The following is a 22,229-nucleotide window of genomic DNA, read 5'->3' as shown; positions in this document are numbered from 1 at the left end:
TAACAAATCATCATAACTGTCTAATACATCCTGGGCTGGCTGCGGAAAAACAAGATCATTTTGGATTTATATCTCTAAGTATGGGATTTCCTGGACAGCTAATATCCACAAACAATCAAACACAGAGGACCATGAGAAAGAAGCAGCGTTATTTCAAATTTGAGCTGAGAGTCGTGATTTTTAAAGGGCTGAAACAGGAACTGGAGCTGAAATCTGAAGCAAGTAAATTCCTTTACTAGGCACTGATGGACACTGTTGTGTTTCTCTTGGCCTTGGCGAAGGCTTTTAGGTCACTGGGTTTGGGATATTACAGCAGACAAAAATCTTCGAACCACAGAAACTTCAAAAATGACAAATAACTCGAATCTCTCCCCCATGCTCAAAAAAAGAAAAAGCCCTAATGATAATTCTCTAAAAAGAGTCGAACCTTTTTATGAGACCTGTTGCCAATATTAGTGCCACCAAATGATCTCATCTTTCATTCTGGCTAAATTCCAACACACAATTTCATTAACCCAGGTACTGCAGGTGATAAAACTCATTTTTCCCTAAAGAGACAGCTAAAAAGTACCAGTTATACATTTATGAAGTACCAGCAATCAAAATTATGGATTTTCTAAAAGGTTTTTAACTACTTTTATTGAAAGGAAAATCGCTGTCTCAGACTTTTGTGACACTATTGCTAATAATAAATTTTACCATTTAGACATCGCAGTAATATGGTAGACAGTGTCAATAAAAGTATGAAACAAAGATGATCCCTGTCTTTTAAGGAATGCTTTCTGATTACACACCGGAAATTATAATGGGAAACATAAACTGAGTGCACCTTTAAGAGAGGAAAAAAGGGGGATAATGCAAGGCGATGGATCTCGCTACATATATCCCATCAGCAGAAGTATTTCATATATATATATATATATATACATCTATATATATATATCTGTGTGTGTGTGTGTGTAAAGCATGTATGAAAATAAAACAGAAATAAAGTTACAATATTAAAGTAAATAAAAATATTAGAATAAATAATGACCTAATGACAACTGTTAATGACTGTTAATACACACAGGATAAAATACATAATAAGAATTAAAATAATAGGAAAAATAACAATTCAAATAATAGAATAAATAATAAATTTTTTTTTAATTAATTAAAAACAATGAAACAGGAATTCAGGGGGTTATTTGGAGCTGGCCCGCTGCTCGCCTGCCCGGGAGGGGCAGGAGCGGGGCCGCGTCGGGGATGCCGCTGCTCCCGGGGATGCTCCCGGTGCCTCTCCCGCTCCCAGCAGCATTCCCGGGAGCACTAGAGGGCACTGTGGGATTTGGGCCACCCCGGCCTCGGCCGCCGCGGGGGTCCCGAGCCCCCTGCCGTGCCCGGGGTGGCTCGGGGGGCTGTGGAAGCTCCGGGAGCCGGCACCGGACCGGCACCGTCCCCGCGCGGGCCGGGCTCGGCACCAGCGGCTGCCGGCGGGCGCGGCCGCGTCCCCCCGCACGGGACGGGGCCGCATTCCCGCAGCTTCCCCGCTCGCAGGGGGGTCCCGCCGGCCCCGGAGAAACCCGAAACAGCCAGGCACAGCCCGGCCTTTCCCCCGCCTCGCTGCCTGTGCGATTAAAAAGTCCGCGCCGTGCGGATGATTTCGGTGCAGAACGGTCTGCCATGCAAAACGAGCGCAGTTAATGCCTTTGAAACAATTTATGATTTCCGGCCTACTTCAACATGTATTAGCATATACCTGGTTCCTTTAATATACACTTTGTTTTTCCAAAACCACAAACATAGTTGCTGGAATTTCATGTGGAAGTGCTTAAGGGGTTGAAAGTTAACACCTTTGTGAGCCGAGCAGTCTCACAGTTGCTGCTAAACAAAAGCCTCTTTGTAGAAGCTTTCTCGAAATGTTTTCTTAACATGTTCCAAGTAGTTTTAGGCAGGCAACTAAAGTAAACAAGATGTTACCATGATAAAAACACTTGTGAAAACATTACAGAGTGCACTTAGTAGTTTCTTTCACATAAACTCCCTTTCGTTTCATCAAAGTTAAATGCACATGAAGCAGATTACCAGCATCACTGCAACACCGGACTGCCACATCTCTCCAAAGGTCTATGTCCTTTCTTTTAAAGAATATATTTGATTTAAAAATGCTACAGCCAGGATTAAGCACGTCTAACCCACAATCAAATTATAGGGGAAAAAAAAAAAAAAAGGGAGGGGTGGGGAATAATAAAACCCTATTCAGTCTTCTGAATTTTTTGCCCTGGCTACCCCGCTGAATAAACCACCCTCCCTCCAGCCGGGATTTCCTGAACAACTTGCTGTATAAGGGGTATATATTCCTATCTTCCACGGTCTTTAAACACATGCAAATGAAATCAAGGATATAGTCAATTTTGCAGGAAAGTCGCTCTGTGCTACTAATTGCTCCTTTCCCGCCTGCGAGAGGGCCCTGGTTAACAGGCCAGACACGTGTGCACCCTCCAGCCCTCACCTTGCTCCCTGCAGCCCGGCAGAGGCCACAGGGTCACCGCCCTGAGACTGGACTTGTTTTTGTTTTTAGGCTCACGGAGTGTTCTGGAGCATGCAGGGTGCTGCTGTTTCATTAGGCAGAGCAGCAGCCCCTGCTGCTATCAGTTAGCTCTAAGATACTGCATCACATGAGAACCAATGGCTGATGGATTCAAAAAGGAAACACAACACAACGACAGCAAAACGGTGACTTATTTCAAAAAGAAATAGGGAAATAAATGCGTACAATAGCCCGTGTATCTGCTGGTTCTGATAAGCATCCTCCTGTTGGCTGTGAGTGAAAGACAACTAGGATCGTTATTTGTACAGTATTTATCTTTGAAATCAAGGGCCCTGTGGTGTACCTCACCTTGGGAACAAACACTACAGAATGATCACAGAAGAGTGTCAAATCTCTGGTTTTGATTTACCAACAGTTATGATATTTCTTCCTCAGGAGGAAAAGAAATGAACCATGTTTTAGACCTGCAAGTCCTTTTTTCTCCCTTAACTGAAGAATCATTTTATTGGAATACAGGGCCTTCATTCCACATACAACTTCTCCTTGCCTTTTCACAAGGTAAGTGAAATTAAGCAAAACTCGATACACAGGCTGTATTTCACTCGGTAAACAAGAGCTTTTCCCTTGAGGAGGCCATTGAAAGAGTGTCACAGATTACATAACTATCAGAAAGGAACTTCAACCATCTACCTGTTATCTTTTCATTGAGTAATGAATTCTGATAAATGGCAACATAATTTTAAGGAAAGATGCTCCACAGGAGCATGGAAGGCTACGGTATTTTATGAAGCAACACTCACTTCTTAACAGTGTCAATACACTGCTCAGGGACATCCATTTCTGCATTTGTTCTGGATTAAATATCACTCTGAACAGTAAGACTTTGGACACTGCAGCATTTGGACAATAAGAAATTTACACAAGGTGGTAAGTTTAGGAAGCTCACACAAAATATTGCTGTTGAAAGCTTTCAATGGAGGCAAAAGCTAGACTGATAGTGACAAAAGCAGAACTGATGGAGCAGCTTCAAGTCCAGCCTGGGCTGGTCACAGTTTGCAGGTTTTTCCTAACAACTGATTGCTGCACGTTATCTCCTCCAGGTGAACTGGTGGACTGGGTCTATATACTGAAACACCTCCAAAATACCATATAAAAAACCAGCCCTGCCTCTACCCATGCTTGTTATTTATGTTCTCTATGCATGGCCACCTCAAGCAGACCACTCAAGATTCCTATGGAATCTTCCTGAAAGCAGCCACTCTCACCTGGAACACAGGACTAGCATAGGAAGCAAAGGTGGCACAATCTGACCATATGTGACCACACACTTTATTCTGCTACCTAAGGCTACCACAGCACCTTTCCCTTGCACTTACAGCAGTAAATTGAGAATTGTTTTAAAGGTCTAAATGCTATAGTATGGCATATGAATATGAATGAGCTGGCAAGTATGGTGAGATTAGCATTTATTTCACTTAAGTGAACAACAGGATGAATTACAAGGAATGAGGCCACCCTTCATGGAAATGTATGACTAGCACCTTCTTATTTTGTAATCCTCTTGTAATGAGAACCTTGTCATTACTGTACCATTCCTCACTTGTAACATATGTTTATAGCAGGACCAGCGCCGCTCCTACGAACTCAGGAGGGTTTTGCCAGTGGAACCACAACTGGTCCATTCTGTTCTGAGAGCAAAACCCTATCTGTATCATCTAACATCACCCAACAAACATCCTCTGCTTGCTTTTGGCCTTCCCTCCCTCACATAAAAATCCAGGGAACCGCCCCAGAAACAGCAGGTACAGCTGAACCTTTTGGGAGTAAGTCTACTTATTCATCCTGAAGAACCTCATGTATTTATATAGCCTAACTTCACGAGATGACTACTCTAAATGGGAGAAAAACTTGTCCCTTTGTGCATTTAAATCACAAACATTGCTTGGGTGGCTGGTCTTTAACTGACCAGCCACAGAACTTAAGCAAAGATCAGGGACAAACCTTCAGAAACCTGGATGCCCTCACAGCATGTGTGTACCTGGTGTCCTACCCAGACAAAGAACTCTTTTGTGATGGGAACAGGGGTGAGGTTGACGGTTTACTTGTGGAGCAGCCATGTGCAAGCTATTAGGGCTCTGAGGTCCTTCCCTGCATCGGGATGCACGCACTACCACGCACTAGTCCATAATGCACTGTTTATGCAACGCGTAAAATTGTGTTCCTTGGCAGCAAGGAAAAGGTCTGCAGCAAACTGCAGGGGCCCAATTAATATAATTATGGTTTATTTTTAGTAGTGTAGACTTTGTTCATTAGTTACTTATTTGACATAAATTAAATTTCACGTGATGTTCTGCAATTCTCTGTTCAATTATGGAGTTAATTTAAGACTAGATTTCTAAATTAAAGTGAAATCAAGGTTAAAACAAGGTTTTATTATTTACATGATCGATACTGCAACTTAAAAATTATTTAAATAAAATGAGAAAAAAAAAGCTACGGAACTGCAAACGCTGTTTTATAGCAATACACTGAACAAGACCATAATTTCCCCATGGGGCTAATTTACTATCCCCTGTTAAAATGTTCTTGAGCCTGATCCAAAAGCCACTGAAGTGAAAGGGAGCTCTCTGTTGACTTCAATGGGCTTTGCATCAGGCCCGGGGTGAGTGACAGCACACAAAATTTCAGGGCATGCTTTCTGTACAATGCAAGTGCCAAAAAAACCATCCTTACTTTAGGAACGACTGGAAGTCTTCACATACTGCTTCGCAGCCCGGCCATTTGCATACGCCGTGTCCGTACAGCGGGTGGCTGTGTGAGTGCTCCTCGTGGGATAAACTGGAGGGGAGAAAGAGAAGAGAGAACAAGTGCTGTGAACTGAAGGCGCTGTAACAATTCATCCTCAGAAAGACTCCTAAAGAGCAGCAACCACCAGATCCTGAAGCATCCCCAACATCTCACGGTACCCGCCTGACTCTTGCCCATGGTTTTTCAAAACAGAATTAAATACCATTTGCAGTGTGAAACATGTGTCATTCTTACTTAGCTATCCTCCTACATTTCATTCATTAATTAAGAGGTTTGTAAAGAATTTAAATTAACACGGACGGGGGAGAAATCATTTGACAGACCTGCTTAATATCCTGCTTGATATTTTGCTAAAAAATTTATGAACATTGCATATTTACAACTCAACTTCATCGAGAAGCCATCTCCATGCAGCAATGTCCCATTACACCACAACACAGCCGGACCTGAGGCTTTCCTCATGGCTACAGAAAGGAAAAGCATCAAATTTGCAGCCTTGGCTTTCCCACCATGTTATTTATTTACTGGGTTGGGTTTTTTTCTGGTTGTTTTTTTTCCTTCTTCTTCTTACAGGCTGTTTCATTGCACAAATACGGCCCCTTACATCCCAAGAAAGAAGATTTGAGATGTATTTTCAAATGCAAAATTCACCATAAAGAAGAGGGGGCATGCAATCAAAGGATTCCTCAGCACGAGGGGTTATGGGGGCTATTAACCTTGCCTAAGATTGGGCAGGAACGTCACAGAGCCTCCTAACTACTGAACCCAGGGTTAAAGGAAAAAATTCATATGAGCACTAAGGGGTTAATCCTTCAGCGGGATTCCAATCAATACGTAATGATTTGGCTGCACTGATCCAAGTCATGAGACGCTTTGATCCAGGCCATGTGGTGCTCAGGGAAATGTATCTGTTGCACTCACTGATGAACCATATTCTAAAATATCTTCTTTATTCGACTTCTGCATGGAAACTTCCTAAGGAAAGGAATTATTTTTTGCAACTATCTTCATAACCTTAGATGACTTTAAAAGCAAAATGTCAAAATAATATTGAAATCTCTATTTTATGCTCACACATGTATGTATTTTTCATGGCAAATCTTTTTGCTACAGTATGTCTGTGCTGTATTATGGACTTCAAACATACACAAAGGATATGAACACATACCAGCATCTAGGTGTGGCTTTTATTACTTACTTCATCCTGGATTACAGGTAACGTTATGGATAAATGACTAGTTTTTGTCATTTTACTTTTAAACACCCCTGGAAATGCTGTTTATTCCTCTTCTGTAATATTATCTGTCTGTGCACTCTGACAAAATCTTTACTTTTAAACCCCCCTGGAAATGCTGTTTATTCCTCTTCTGTGCACTCTGACAAAATTGTGTTCCTATATTATTTCAGAGGCACTGGGTAGCCAGATCCCTGTAAATACACTCCTGAGATGTCATCCCAAACACAAACTAGTTGGAAGAGAAATTCCTGCCCAGATTCTGCCACTTTTGACTTTAAGCCCAACAAGAATCTGAAGATTAGTGAAGGTATTTTTAAAAATTATTTTACATTAAAAAAAATAATTTCAAAAGTACTGACTAGAAAAGGCATTATGTGTTTTATATGAACCTAATTTATTATTTCATTAATATCCTATTTTTGGCTGTTTACAAATAGTCCTTCAAGCATAAATAAATATGCAAGGTAATTTCCTAAGAAAACAACAGTAGATAAAGAGCCTTAGACAGGCCTTTTCTGTATACAAATACTAGACTGGTTTAACTGAATCAGTCTTTTAAAAAATGTTCAAGTGAGGAGAATCTCTGTAAAGTTTTTAGAAGAACTAAGGAACCGATGCATTATTTGCAAGGAATTTTAAAAAATGCTAAACCACTCATTTCCTCAGCTGAGGAAGAGGCAGAATGGCTGAAGAACACCATCCATCCAAGCCAAACAGGCACATGGTCAAACATCCTTTATATACATTTGAAAATTCAGAAAATAATTATTTTAAACAGGGTTTAAACAGGGTTTATCATCTGTTTCTGTACCTGGATAGAGCAAAGGGTGAGACAGGAGGCTTTCATGTTAACTCCATTAAAGTCCATAAAGACTACATATGAGAGTTATGATTTCAGTGTGTTTGGAAGAACAAAAAAAGAAAAAGAAAGGAGTGTATGAATCTGCCCAGTGCATGTTACCCACACACTGGGACTTGTGATGGCCAAGTAAGGAGTCAGTCCCCCATGGGGTTTAAGCACTGTAAATCTCATTATAATATCAACAGGAGTCACATGGCTTAAACCCCCAGCAGGGATTTTAAAAGTTTCTCTGTGAGAACCTAAAGGCCATGGCCAAGTCAACGGAAAGAGCCCTACTGAGATTTGTATTTATTTTTTAAATCCAAGCGCAAATCTCTTTTCTTTCCAGGGAACTTGCACAAGACAAGACAAACTGTGTAGGACGTGACACCCTGATATTGTGTCCAAAGAAAATGACGGAATGACCAAGACAGTATCAAACTCTAAATGATGCTCAGGATGTCAAAGGCTCGTGCTGTCAATAACCATAAAGGCTGGTGCTGACTGTAAATGGGAACTTAAAAGGTCACTTTGCTAACACGATGCTACGCGTAACACGCTTAACACCTACGCAGAGCTTCCACTGCCATTCAACCAAGCAGAGGAACTACTTCAACTTACCAAAAATAAGACATTTCAAAGAGAAAAAACCCTCAGTCCTGAAAGACAAACGCCAGCCCTCTCTGCAGGCACTGTGCCATTCCGAAGGCAGCAACTCCCATCCTGCTCGGGGGGGTTTCAGCCCTGCCTTTCGGTGACCTTTATGTGTCAGTATCAGGTTACTGCTATTTTATCCATCCCACTTTTGAAGATATTATAGATTGTCACTTGTTCCCTGATGGAGCCTGAAGAAGCACCTCAAAACAAAACAAAGAGAGGGTTCATACAGAGGCGGATGTAACGCACAAAGGATACAGCCAGTGGAAATGAATGGAGAACTCTGTTGAACTGATCTAAGTACTCACTTTGTTTGGGCAAATAGAGGTGGAAAAAGAAGATTTTAATCCTGTACATAAATAAACAGCTTTGTGAGCACAATGAAAACCTATAATCTGAAATTGTTTACTGATATTTTGCCTGCACGCAAGCACAGCTTCTGTAATCTGGATGCATCCTAGGTCTCGCTGCCGGAGACAGACTTTTAGAAGATCTGAGCATTGGCAAGCAGAAGCAAGTTTTAGGTCTGTTTGATTTCTAATGACACATTAGAGTAGGTGTTTGTTTCTGTCACTCTCTCCTTCCCAGGAATGCATATTCATGGTCGGGTACTGGTGATGCAACACCAGTTAGTGGAAATCATTTTATAACAAGACATAATTTTCAAAGTAGTGAAGGAATAAATGACGTAAATTCAAGACAACGTGCGTTTTTTTTCTCTTCGTAAGGTATATGTTGCATAAAAGGTTTATACTGCATAAAAAATAGTTAACACAATAGAATTACTTCTAAATAATAGTGATGCATTATTACATCGAACTACAGCAAAGAACACTGGCAAGTGAAATGTTTTGCCTAAGTCACTTATTCACGACAGACAAGAGAATAACAAAATCCATGTATGAGACTGAAAACTGTGTAAGTGTCCACTTATTTTTGGCTGCTTCCAGCTCTGTTTCCAGTACAGAGGGGAAGGGAAAAGGGACAGGCACTTCCACAACTCGTCTGGGCTTGCTGGATAGAGGAGAGGAAATTTAACTTCTTCCTTCTTCCCCCTATATTGCCTCGTAACTCCAAGGATCTCCAGAGGTTCTGGTAGAAATTTCACCTCCCATTGCTACAGGGATGGCTGTCAAAGCTGCTACTGGCACAGCCCACTCCTGCCAGCCACTCACCTTTAGGAATACACCTGTTGTGCTACAGCATCCTGGAAGGACCACACTCTGGGACACAACAGCACAGGAGACAGAGACACCAGAGACAGCTAAGTGCTGATGGAGAGTAAAAATGACACCCTGAAGTGAGATTGGAACATGCTGGGTATTGGGGAAAGCAGTGACCAAAGCCCTGGCATGAAAGCTCCCCATGTTCTTTAAATGGTTTCATTCAACCCCCACTTATCAACCATGTGGAACTGGGTACCGTGCTTGTATACACACTGGCTAAAAAGTCACGGGTAGATAGATATAAAATCTTAGCTTCAGCTAAGCAGAAGCCTCAGTGTCTGTGCTTCTGCCACACACTGGACCATATTTTAAATATTCATGATGCTGACATACTTCATAATTCCACTCTCTTTCTTCCACATCTGCTTGGGCCAATGATCTTTGCCAAAACACTGGGGGAAGCCAGTGATGTAGAGAAGCATCCTTGACTATTGCATTTATGAAGCATCTGCTCACGTTCTAACAGAGCTCAGAACATGCCTGAGCCACCTGCACGCTGAAAAATCAATACCACATCTCCTGCTTCCCTCCTGCAAGGAGCTGGAGTACAGCACCCTTAGAAAGTGCAGAACTGCCTTTTTAATTTTACTTTATTCCTCAGGGTCAATGGGAAGTGACCTCATCTTTGCCAGCTGCCATGAAACTGATATCTTGTACAGCCCAGGCAGGAGCATGGGGCTCTCTCTCACACCACACTCCCCCTCTCTCTGATTTAAATGGCACAGCCATTGAGGCTAAATGCCACAATTCTGGTCCTGTACAGGAGAAGGAGACACACACCTGGGAACCAACACTGCTTTCCCACACTTGTGACTGCCTGGTGAGCTCTAAAGCTCATCAGAAGGCACCGAAAGAGTAAGGCTGCTGAAAAAGTCACAATTTTCTGAGTCAGAAACACTCACTGTAACTGATTTTAAAATGAAACGGAAGAAGTAATGATTAAATCATTGTACAAACTGTACTCAAGTGCAAGTTCCTGTCTTCATGAGAGAATCAACCGAACAAAGATGCTAAGATGTGCTTTGCAGTGAAGTTCCACTGGTGAAAATCCCTTCAAATTCTTAGTAAGGTGGTGCAGCACCTCTTTCCTCTCTTAAACTATGAATTTAAAAAACCCCCAAACAATAACTAAAAAAACACAAAAAACCCCCAACTTCTAGATACTAATGCTCCTGTCCAAGCCTCAGGAATGGCCCAGAAAGCAGATATGTGATCTAAACAGGGGGCTGTCCAAGCAGGGTGATGCCTCTCCATCACTGGATAAAGCTTAACAGAAGGCCATGAGCCTACAGGAGAGGGAGAATTTGATGTGAGTGGTCAGTGACAGCTCTTTCTACAACTGGGCTTGCAAATTTTTGGATGCTTTTTAGAGGAGCACTTCTCCTCTTCCTCACTACTTTATTCCACATCCAGACCTAGGACTAGAAGCAGCTCATGTTTTACATCAAGCCCTATTGGAAGTAACAAGAGGTTATATTACATTTTAAATTACTACACCAATTTAAGACAAATCAAGTTAAAACTGCAGCCCACAGGCTGAAATCCTCTCTTCTAATCGGTGTGCACTAACTTGTGTACTCCTGTAGCATCAGAAGGCAATCAGCAGTGCTGTTCTAACACGAGGCCACCTCTGCACCCCAAAGCACTGCCCCCCATTAATGCCTCTTGTGGCACTATTCCCTAAACTCCTGTTCTGCAAGGAGAGCACTGGAGAATCTGCAGCAAGACTAAGACAAAATCTGGCTGACATTTCCCTTCCCTTCTACCCCCACCCTCACTGCAAAGAGCAGAACCAGACTGGATAATTAGAAGCATCATCTTCTGGTTTTGATCTATCCACTGGATGGTTTGGATTATTAATCAACGTTATGACCCTCCAGCACTCTCACACATCCTCCTTCCAGTGGCAGCCCCTCTTCCAGCCCTGCAGGAAAAGTGCCACAGGGCCTGGACAGTCACTGCCCTACATCCCTTCCTTGGAGAAATTAAATGTATCTCTAGAGCATTTAAAAGAAATGCCCATTGCAAAAAATTCATCACTTATCTCTGGTACAAATTCCACTCCTGCATTTGAATTAACGAGTTTCTCTATGATTTAAAACTCTTTATTTTTTTTTATTTCAACCTTGTGCCTAGGTACTGTGGTGAAAAGTACATCAAATATACCCAGATACACACGATTTGAAACGCTGGATTTTAAATTCCAGCACTGCTAACTAATGAGAACAATTTTTTCCTTCTTCTTCTTTGTAGCATCACTTCATGTACTTACATACCATAATCATATCCTCCTAGAGCCTCTATTTTTCCAGGGTGTAGATCTTTAATTCCCTTTAATCTGTCTTCATAGCCTATTCCCTCCAACTCCTTTATCATCCTTGCTGCTCTCCTCTATATTTGCTCCAGCTTCCCTTTATCCTTTCTGCAAGAGAGTGGCCAATTGTACATCACACTCAATGTGGTTTAACTGGTTCTGCATAAAGCAGAACAGGAAAAAAAAAGAGGACTCGGATGCAACATGCATGTTTATGCCTCCCATGACTGCATTTACCTTTTTGACTAAGACATGGCACAGAGTGTCCCACCTTAATTTCTCAACCCCGATTATGCCTCAGCCATTTCCCACACAGCCGATGCTGAGCAGCTGACGTGTCATGTCAAACCCGCAGTTTGGAATTTTGATTTCCTAGCTGGGCTACTTTCTACTTATCCCTGCTAAATCTCATTTTATTCCTCTCTGAACAGTTTCCTAATTTATTCAGATTAAAACGGATTGATTCAGTATCTTAGTTTAATTAGGAAAAAAATGTGATCCAATCACTTTCTTGGGTTTTTTGGGGCTGGGGGGATGTTCTGCGGGTTTTTTTTCAGGTTGTTTTTTTTTTGTTTTTTTTAACACTGACTTTTAGCACAGCAATCCCAACCCTCTTACACACCCAATTCGCATGGCAGAGGGAGGTGGCAGTGGCAAAGCTTTGGCCCCAATTCAGCAACCCTTTTAAGAACACACACAAGTATAAAAACACAGGATTAGACCTTGGACTTCACCAAGATGGAGGTGTAAAATTACCAACGAACATACATACTTTGTAAAAAGATCCTGTTTGCCAATCTTATTTTACTGTAATTTATATTCTGTTGTAACATTTGAATTTATAGTAAAAGAAAACACTGAGAAACAAGATCTGTACTTGTTCAACAAAATTCTATTCTGTTACATTTAGAGTTGAGGCAAGTCTTCCACTCTTATATAAACCAGTGATACGTCAACAAATATGAATAACAGGGATTATTCACGTCAGTATTTTTCACCCCTGTCCCACAGGCACAACAAAACCTGCGCAGAAGGTGACTGTCACATCACACACAGCCTGGCAGCTCGCTGGGGGGGCCTTCGCCCACCCCACACCCCTGCAGCGGCAGCAAAGTGCCCTTGGGGAAATGTTTGTAAAAATATAATTAAGATAAATAATGATTCCAAGGGAGAACTACAGCTAGAGCACTGCATTCTCTCTGCCGCATGCTCTCCCCTTGGAAGAATGCTGTTTAAAAAAGCACTAAAATCCAGAGGACACAAGCCTGCTTCCCCAGGGAAGCGTGCTGAATCATACAGGTAGTGTAAATATCATATGCTGCTGCAGGTGCTAGGCAGTCTATTTGTTTGTGTTTACTGAAAGGCATAACAAATAGTCCCACTAAAACAGAACAACACTTGGCATTGGACTGATAGGTACCAGAGCAGCCACACATCACATTCCTACAGTTAGATCTGAACTGCTGGGCAACACTAGAGCTGCACCTTGCTTTTTGGGAGGGCTTCTTGGCCATGATTTGCCCCTCTCGGAGCACAGAGAAGCTCAGCATCCTGTCTGAGCATCCCACACCCAGGGAAAACCATGCAACAGCGGGAAAGAAAGCCAGAAAAAAACAAGAAGTACAGAACAGACTTGCATGACATACATGGCCAGCTAACATCGTTTACAGCTTTGCAACTTCTGAGTTAATTCACAGTATAAACAACAAGGAAAATGTTTCTTCCGAGCAAGACTTCCTGTAAACTGTTCATTAGAGCGCGCGGAGTGCAGGGCTGTGCACCTGCTGATTAACCATGCGCTCCAAGAATAAACACAAACCCCAGCCAGCCAGATTGTTCTGGAATTTGCTCTGAGCTGATTTTTCTTCCCCCACGTTATAAATTGGATTCTACAATAAAACAAACAGCAGAACATAGGTTGCCGAGAGTTAAAATCTACTTTTTACACTACATTGACCACAGCACCCACAGGCACAGCTACGATGTCTTTCTATGAATGGGACAGATTGCCATATGGATGCAGACACTGAACAAGCTGTACAACTCCTGGCGACAAGTGCCTAGGGGACTGTCCTATATTAGCACCACCTGTGCTGTGGAAATTGTGCTCTGTGTATGAAATGGTATTTAAGGGCCCATCGCGATGTTATTTTTGAGTATACACAAAAAGGAAAATTACAGTTAAAAAGAATTTGCTGGCTAGCGGATCTGTTGCTCAGTTCCCGAGATCATCTCCCAAAGGAATAGCTCTCCTCTTTATTCATGCAGACCAAAATGACAAGCTGTAACACATATTAGCAGTTTCCCTGCCTGGGCTTATACCAACCTTTTAACGACAAAAATCTACTTTATAATATACATATGTTTTCCTGATCACACAGAAGAAATTACAGGCCTCCTACCTTACCACTACCAGCTATACAGAAAAACACCCTATGGCATTTCACAAATGTTGCTCCAGCAGCAAGCAATGCAATTTCAATTTTCCTTGGGTTCCTTCCCTCACTCCTCACTGTGCAGCAGGTAGAGCCACAAATCCCGATTACCAAATTTAAATGTGTGTCTCACTACTTTGAAAATACAACCGTGTCTGCCTGACAAAAATAGAGCTCCAGATTAGCACAAGATGTTGAGGGAGTGAGGAGAAGGGAAAAGCAGGGAAGAGAGGTTTGAGCAGTACCTAGCTGCTCTACAAAGAGATTTCCCCCTCTCCAAACTGCAAGAAAAAAAAAAAAAAGATGCCAAGAAAAAGTAAAGTAAAACAAATTGAATTAAAGAAAAACAGTTGTAAAGTGAACATTACAACCTGGGAAAAATGATGTCATTTTATTGAGAAACTCATTTTTTTTCCATTAAACCACAGGGAAATGGATAAAGTTTATACAGCTTAATGGTGGAGTTTTACTTTAAATGCTGCTCAATATCTTAGCAGTACGATATAACATGATGTAACAGCTGTCATACTAACTGCTCCATTTTTATTGAACAGCACAGAAAACAGTCACACAAAAGTCACCTAAGTTCTCTACTTCTACAGCCCTTTCAAGGCTGTTTCTGTTCTCAGATTGTGCTATATATGTCAAAAAAGTAACACAGCTCTTTATCAGCTCGCTGCTCAGCTCTTCAGGACAATCAGACCTGACCAAATTCTGAGGAAGGACAACTTGCACATAGGAGGAAATAAAAAGAAACAGAAATCCACAGTGCAGTAAACGAAAACCAGGTCCCTTTTTAAGAGTACTACATAAACACCTCTAATAAAAGAAGAAGACAAATTTTCATTGGACTTTAAGTATTTAGACAGGAATGTTTTAGTAAAAGTTTAACTGCAAAGTGCATGCAATTAACAGAAAGCCATCAGCTATTTCTCTGGTATGTAAAAATAGCATTAAGCTGTATTAAATGCACGTGTAAGTATCTCAGTTGCAAGAAAAGGGAGGAGATATGCAAAGCACTCAGATATCAAACAATGATCTGTTGGCCAGATGGAGGAATAAAACAATACATATGCTAAAATTTGGAAGAGTTCTGTTAGGCGTCTGCCAAGGCTCACCCAATCTATTTTAAGTGCTTTTTGATACATTAGCTTAGTGTTTGGAGTTGTACAACTGATGGTTATTACACAGGACCAGAGAGAAGTGAAACACTGGCGTGCAGGAGCTCCCTGATGCTGGGGCAGCTTCCCAAGCATCAAACCCAGCACCTCCTCCAGCCAGGGGCCACATCAAACACTCACAGGCTGGTTAACTTAGCATCTTCCACAGGGAAAAGCAAGTAAAATAAGCTGCTTTTAGTTGAGTGCAGGAATTCCCTGAGAAGCGTGCTGAAGGAGCTCCTGGGCAGAGTGAGGAGCAAGTGGAATTGTACAACTGATTTAGCACCGTGGCAGACGGTGGGTGCGGGCGACGCACAGGAGGCTCCACACCCGCATCTGAAAAGCACGAACAATAAAAAGTGCCTGATAAGGCTTAAAACTGAAGATTAACAGCCCCAGGTCTGAGTCACAGCCGGTGTTTTTTTTCAAAGCTGATTACAGAAGAGTGACTCAGAGGGAAGCCTTCAGTAACTGGTGGCATTTCTTTGAAAGGGGAGTGAGTGCCAAGGGATCGGACACTGGGACACTTTGGGCTGTACCTGCACAGAGTAAATGGAGATGGCCAGGCTGGGGCCCTGCTGTCACAGTGCCATCATCACCAACAGCCCAAGCAGCCCCACAGCCACTCCAGGTGCAAGGAGAAGGACAGCAGCCATGTGCAAAGCAGGATTGTTTATCAGATACCCAGCTGGGCCATGCAAGCTCAAGTCTCCCAGTCCAATCCAGCTCCACAGCAAGGACGGAGGCACTTAAGCTGCTCAGACCATGGGTAAGAGCACAAAGCTCATGATGGGGTTTGAGTACATGGAGCAGCTAAATACCTCTTGGGAGGAAAGGGCCCAGGAATACCTATTTCTTAAGGGAGAATGGATCTGAAGCAACCTAATCCAATGCAACTCTGCTGATGGTGAAGGGTAATGAACTAAAATCAGCTGCAGGGAGCAACCGAGGGGAGCTGACATGGCTGAGCAGATCTGATGCTGGCACCAGTGCAGAATGAATGCCAGGGACTAAGTGGAGAGGCTGGCCAAGAGAGGATGGGGCCCTGGGAGCATATGGACTGCAGGCTGAACTGTTTCATCCCGAGCATTAATAATGGACCCAAGTCTGTAATTCTTAATTGTGCTGAATCCTAATGCCCTCATCTAAGGGCCTTGGGATTTTGATGGAGGATCAGCTGGCATGGAAGATAACAACAGTAAAACACGAGGCATTAGGCCTAAGCAGCAGCTCAATGGTCTGCCATGCCATTCCTCACTTCCCTTCAGAGCCTTCTCCAGACCCTGTCCTCCTGTCATGCTGGCAAGAAAAAGCAATTTTAAAATCCCCTTGTTTATCCCATCTATTTTTGCTATGAGATGGCTGCTTGCTTATGTGGAAGGACAAGACTCAAGTGTATGTGGGAATGGTATAAAGGCAATGAGGGGAAGAGATGGGACTGCTGGCAGATGGAGAAAGGTCTCTTGGACACAAAGCCTTTAACTGCAACTCTTCACCTTACTTCTGGTAAACAACAGATGCACTTCTTAAATTAACAGGTCTGGATCTTCATTAACTCACTTGTTTATGTACAGCCTCCACCGTCCTGGCTCTGCTGCAGTCAGTGCAGGATGGAACCAGCACAAGGAGTCCACTGCACCCTCAGACCTCCCAGCTCAAGCCCAAACTGGAGCAATCTCTGCCCACTGCAAAGCACTGATGAATTCTGCACTGTTCTGGTTTTCCAAACCTTCCCACATGGGGAATATTCCCAAGCATGCAGGTTTCAGGATGTCCGCTGTTAACCAGGTTTTACAGTTAGTAGTCACTTGAAGTGACTGGGCATCCCCCTGCTTTGTTTTGGTGCTTTTCTTAAGAAAATAATCAAGTTTCTCCCAAATAAGATGCAGTGGAACAAGAAGGAAAGTGGGTACTATCCCTGACATTTCTAAGCACAGCAGATGTACTTAACTGGCTTCTGTTATTTATTTATTTACTTGTGTAGAGAAAAACTGCTTGTTACTGAAGAAACCCAAATGCTGATAAGATGATGAGAGGTTTGCATGCTGGTTGATGGTCTCACTTTCCCTTATCCTGAATGAATACAAGTATCTATAACTAAATATTTCCCTTAGGGTACTGATGACTGAGGTATGTTTATTGCATTGAGTGAATTTATATATATAATCAGCACAATAAACATTATTAAATTGTCTGAGTAAAATCAAAGCATGAAACACACAGTCAGTGCTGAATTCTAATGATGCTGAATGCCCATGATTGCATGGGGAAAGGATCTTAACAAGGCTTGATTTGAGCTTTGGCATCCGCCTCACAAATCACACGAAATGTTCCCTCTTTAATAGTGCTGAATATTGATAAATGTCTCTGCACGGCACAACAGGGAAGTTGGTCTCTATTGGCAATCTTTACCAAAGTGTGTTTTTTCCTTCTCTACACTCAAGGGTTTACCCTGAATGATTTAATTATAATTTTCCTTGTGTAAGACAAATTAAAGAGGAGAGTAGGAGTGTCATGCCAAAGCAGATTATTTATCTCCTTAACAGATTGCTGTGCACCAAACCCCAGAGCTGCTGCTGCTGCTACTTACAGAAACTGGGCGAAATGTGGGACAAAAGCATAGATGTAATATACATTTAAAGCCCAAATGAATGAAAGCATTAACCCATTATTTACAGCTGGAATTGTTTCACTCCCAGGGAAGCCATACACACAGAGCATGAAAAAACCAAGTGCAGCACCACGGTGTTCCCTGGCCCAGGAGGAAGGGTGCCAGGGAACATATTTTTGCTTTTTGGATGTCCTGAGTGACTCTGGCCATTTACCTGATGTTTTCTTTTTAGTCATAAAGGAGAAATTTTGCTGTCACTGTGCCCCAAGGGCAGCAGCCCCACAGTGGGCAGTGTCACCACTGCCACCAGAGCTGTGTCCCTGCAGCCTGTGCAGAACCCCAGTCTGGGCTGGCGGCACGGCGACGCGTGGGCACGCCAGGCAGCCAATGACTACTGCTCCTGCTATTTTAAACCCCTTGTTTATAGCCAGAATGTGTTTTTACCCAAGATACAGAGCAGATCTGCTGGCTCGCCTGCTGATTCTAACACAGGTGCCTCCTGTCTCGCAGGTCTGGAGCAGCCTCACAACCTGACCTGTGGGATCAGGAACCCCCTAAAACACAGCCTGAACTACCCCAGTGACATGTGCCAGAGATGACAGTGATGATAGTAACTCCCACATAACCAACTTGCCTCCTGCAGCCCACTCCTTCTCAAAAGCCCAAGAGAAAGGGGTTGAAAACAGCTTTACAGCACGCCCTAAAAGTTAATGTTACCTGTATATGATTATTTATGGCTGCTGGGCAGTCGTTATGATGTGGCTGTGCTTAACTTTTAGGACACTTACAGATTTTACTATGTGCTTTTTATTGTTGTTAAATCTAAATAAATACCTCTTGCTTGTATCAGACCAGAGCTAACATAAAGTTAGCACAGAAGGTGCAGGAACGAGGGGAAATCCACAAGCTCAAAACCTTCCCTGGCCAGCCCAGGCTGTGACTTATATGATGGGAGGTGGAAGGGCTGATTCCTCCCTAGTGAGTCCTTCCCACAGCCCCAGCTAGGGACTGCCTCCAAAAGTCTCCTTAGATTTGCAGTGCTGAACCACATGGGTACAAGAACACACATGGATTTAACTCTAAGTCCAGCAAACTCATGCTCCCAGCAGACCCATGATTTTTCTAGTCTTAACCTTTGAAATCAAAAAATTGCTAAACCCTTGCTTGCGCCTGTGCTTGCTTTTGCAAGCCCACTAAAATTTGACTTTCTGTGAGCTTTCAAACATACATGTGATGGCAGAGCACAGCAGCTCTTCTCTCCCTGCTCACTCCCCACCCCGACCTCCCTGCCTGTAGATAAATATCCTTTCAGAAAGGAAACCAGTGCAAAATATCTCACCAAGAGGAGTTTCTGTGTCACATGAAATCCAGGCAGGCACCAGGGTGCCTGATGAGACTGCAACAAAACCCTTAAGTGCATCAGGAGGCATTCTCCTGCCTGTAGTCTCCTGCTCTACTTATGGATAAACATGTAATTCAATCACTGCAGCAAATGGATGGCATAAAGCCTCCATGTACCAAAGAGAGGCAGGACAAAGCAAAGTCTGTAGCCCTCTTATTTGTATTCCTAAATATACCTATTTTGTATTTTGATATTTCAGAGAATTCAAGAGATATGCAAGAAAAGTGTAAGGCAAGCTTAATAACACAGGTATTGATTCCAGCACTGAGGATTTAGTCTTCTTAACTAAGACAATCTCAAACAATACCATGGCATGTTTATGCCTTCCTAATTAATCTGGAACTTTAGTAATAAAAGCATGTGTATCACCTTGTCTGTAGATCCCAACTGCCTCCGGGCCACAATTACAGGACTCAGACACGTGGATTTCCAGGTCTGCTCAATACTATTCACAGAGAAAAATATTACTTCAGAACAGATTCCTGTATTTCCACTGCATTTCAAACTGAACTGAATCTGTTTCCTGGTTTAGACTGCCATTAGCACACAGCACGTGCCTCTATTCAGTGAAAGAAGACCCATCTTGCTGCATGGGATTTTACTTTACATACTCGGTAAGAAAAACATAGATAAAAAATTTATTGAAAAGCCATAAACCCATCTTGTTCAGTTCTACATGGAGCAAAAAGGGAATTAATTGTTTAATAAACATCAAATTTTTTTTAGTATCCCATGTAAGTCTTCATGAAAACCACGTCCTTGGCACTTACATGCATTATAAACATATTCACTGATGTTCCCACACACGTCCTTGCAATGGGTATATAAAGGATGCCTTACACACACAGCACTTCTTCCAACAGTGGGTGTGCTATCCTTTAAAATCTATTCCCAGCAGCACTATTTTCTTAATATCAGCAAGATATAAGAGGTATTTATATAGCTTCCCTATCAATCTACTTTCAGACCACCAGAAATACAAACTCTATGGCTTAAAAATTCCATTATCCTCTTTCTAATGAATGAAAGGAGGTCGGAAAGACAAAGCCATCAGTTTCCATAAAATCCAGCTTTCACTAGTGTCTGCTGTAACATTTCTAGATGGGCAAAGGGACTCTCCTGAATGCAAAGGAGCACTGCCCTCCCCACTGCGCCCACTCCTCGAGACCCTTCCTCCTCCTCCTCCTCCTCCTCCTCCTCCTCCTCCAGCAGCGACGCCGAGGCTGCAGCCAGCGCTGGCACCCACGGCCCCGGCGCCTGGGCCTGTCTATCTCCCCAGAAGCAAAAGTTACGTTGTTAGACACGCCTCAGTGAAATCTGGGGGTGTAAAGAAACAAACCTGCAATAAAGCATCCTCTGGAATAAAGCAGAGCCCGCGCCGAGAAGCACGTCAACAGACAACCCCTGATTTAAGCCATTTCTTTTAACAATGCAAGCCGAGCAAGTATAAATTAACTCACACTTTTAAAAGCCAAACAACACCAGTTAGCTAATTTTATCAGCAGTTAAAAAAAAGAAAAAAAGCCACTTTGTTTTAGAGAAACCTGGTGAACTCAAGCCTACTGTTGTCTTGTGAAAGGAGGGAATACAGAGTACAAAAAGGCAAATATGTTAGATGAGATAGGGCACCAAAATTTGGTAGAAAAATGGGGACTGTACTGACCAACAGATTTTCTTGCTCCCCACCAGCCTGTAAACCCAAAGCACAACAAGAGTACCACCACCTATGATACAAAACTCAAAAAAACCCGCAGCTTCTTCACACTTCCCAATACGCTTATCCAATGCACTTCTAATTAGCTAATTGTGCCCACATTGATCCAATTAACAAGCCATAAAGATCTGAACAAAAGGAGCACATTCTGCCCAGTGGAGACTCTATTCAACCACGCCAACACCAGACAGAGCAAGATGTGGAGGACAGAACCGAGGCCAAGGCGCTTGGCCACCGCTCCCGAGCGTTTCGCCATCGCTCCGGGACGCTGCTCCCAGACTGCTCAGGGTGGAAAACCTGCAGGCACCTACCTCTCCCGTTTAGGAGTGTGGACTGATAGCTGTCCATTAGTTGAGGCGTGTGGGTTGATGATTAAGGAGGTCTTGGAGGGCGCGGAGGAGGAGACGCAGGTGGTGGACAGGTCCAGGCTGCTGTGGTTGTTGCTGGCTGCCTCCTCCGCTGTGTGCGAGCTTGTCACTTCCTTCCAGAGCTGCTGCAGCTCTGTTGGAATCATGCCTGAAACAAACAAATTGGATAATTAAATCAATTAACAGCTAATTCGGCCGTCTTCAAACAGTAATTAAATCAAAGAGTCAGTAAACAAAGCCTAGTGTTAGTTTTGCCTGTGTGTGTTTTTGCGCATGTATGTATTTTTTTTAATAACTAAATGCTAATACTGCACTGCATGACTCTGCTACGCTGTGGTGTGACACCTGCAATACTCATGGAATACAAAATCCGGGCTGTGGGGCAGAGGGATCCACACCTACACCGAATATCAAGTTAAATATTGTGATTTTTTGTAATTTTTAGACCAAAGGCCCATTTTCAGAGTCCCTGTTTGGGCAAAAAACACCCCCAATCCCACAGCAAGGCTGACAGCAAAGGTGGCCACTGGCCATTCTACGTTCAGCTAAGAAATTAAATTCCTTTATTTTTCCACAATTTTTTTTGCCTTTTTTTTTTTTTTAAGGAAAGTGACTACTTTCAAACCTATTATTAAAAACAAGGAAGGTCTTAGGAAAAAAAATTCTCAACTTTATTATTATGACAACATGAACCACAACATGACTAATTTTGTGCTTAAGTTTTAAATGATGACAAATAGCTTTGTTATTAAATACAGTTTTTATTAATCACTTTTAGACGTAAATTATGAATTCATATTGTCTTCCTGAAATGCTTTTCAAATTTTAACAGTCAAATTGATTATACTATGATTATTTCATTAACACACCTATCTTTCTCATTAATTTTGGTTTCTCAAACTGCTCCCTTAATTGATGGATGT

At 42.5% G+C, this 22,229-nt stretch overlaps 1 protein-coding gene across 4 annotated transcripts in view; it reads right to left on the bottom strand.

The window, feature by feature from the left end:
* The window catches only part of FOXP1 (forkhead box P1), a 376,939-nt gene that overhangs the window by 41,450 nt on the left and 313,260 nt on the right, over positions 1-22,229 (bottom strand). For all 4 annotated transcript variants that reach the window (XM_041460973.1, XM_041460964.1, XM_041460982.1 and 1 more), the window contains 2 exons: positions 21,250-21,454; positions 5,267-5,371 (listed from right to left, as the gene is read on the bottom strand). In XM_041460973.1, coding sequence (XP_041316907.1) covers positions 5,267-5,371; positions 21,250-21,454 — 310 coding nt within the window. The remainder of the gene's footprint in view (positions 1-5,266; positions 5,372-21,249; positions 21,455-22,229) is intronic.

This window comes from Pyrgilauda ruficollis, unplaced genomic scaffold, assembly GCF_017590135.1.
Source record: "Pyrgilauda ruficollis isolate IOZ18807 unplaced genomic scaffold, ASM1759013v1 scaffold10, whole genome shotgun sequence".
Lineage (NCBI taxonomy): Eukaryota > Metazoa > Chordata > Aves > Passeriformes > Passeridae > Pyrgilauda > Pyrgilauda ruficollis.
This window is presented reverse-complemented; position numbering and strand designations above follow the sequence as displayed.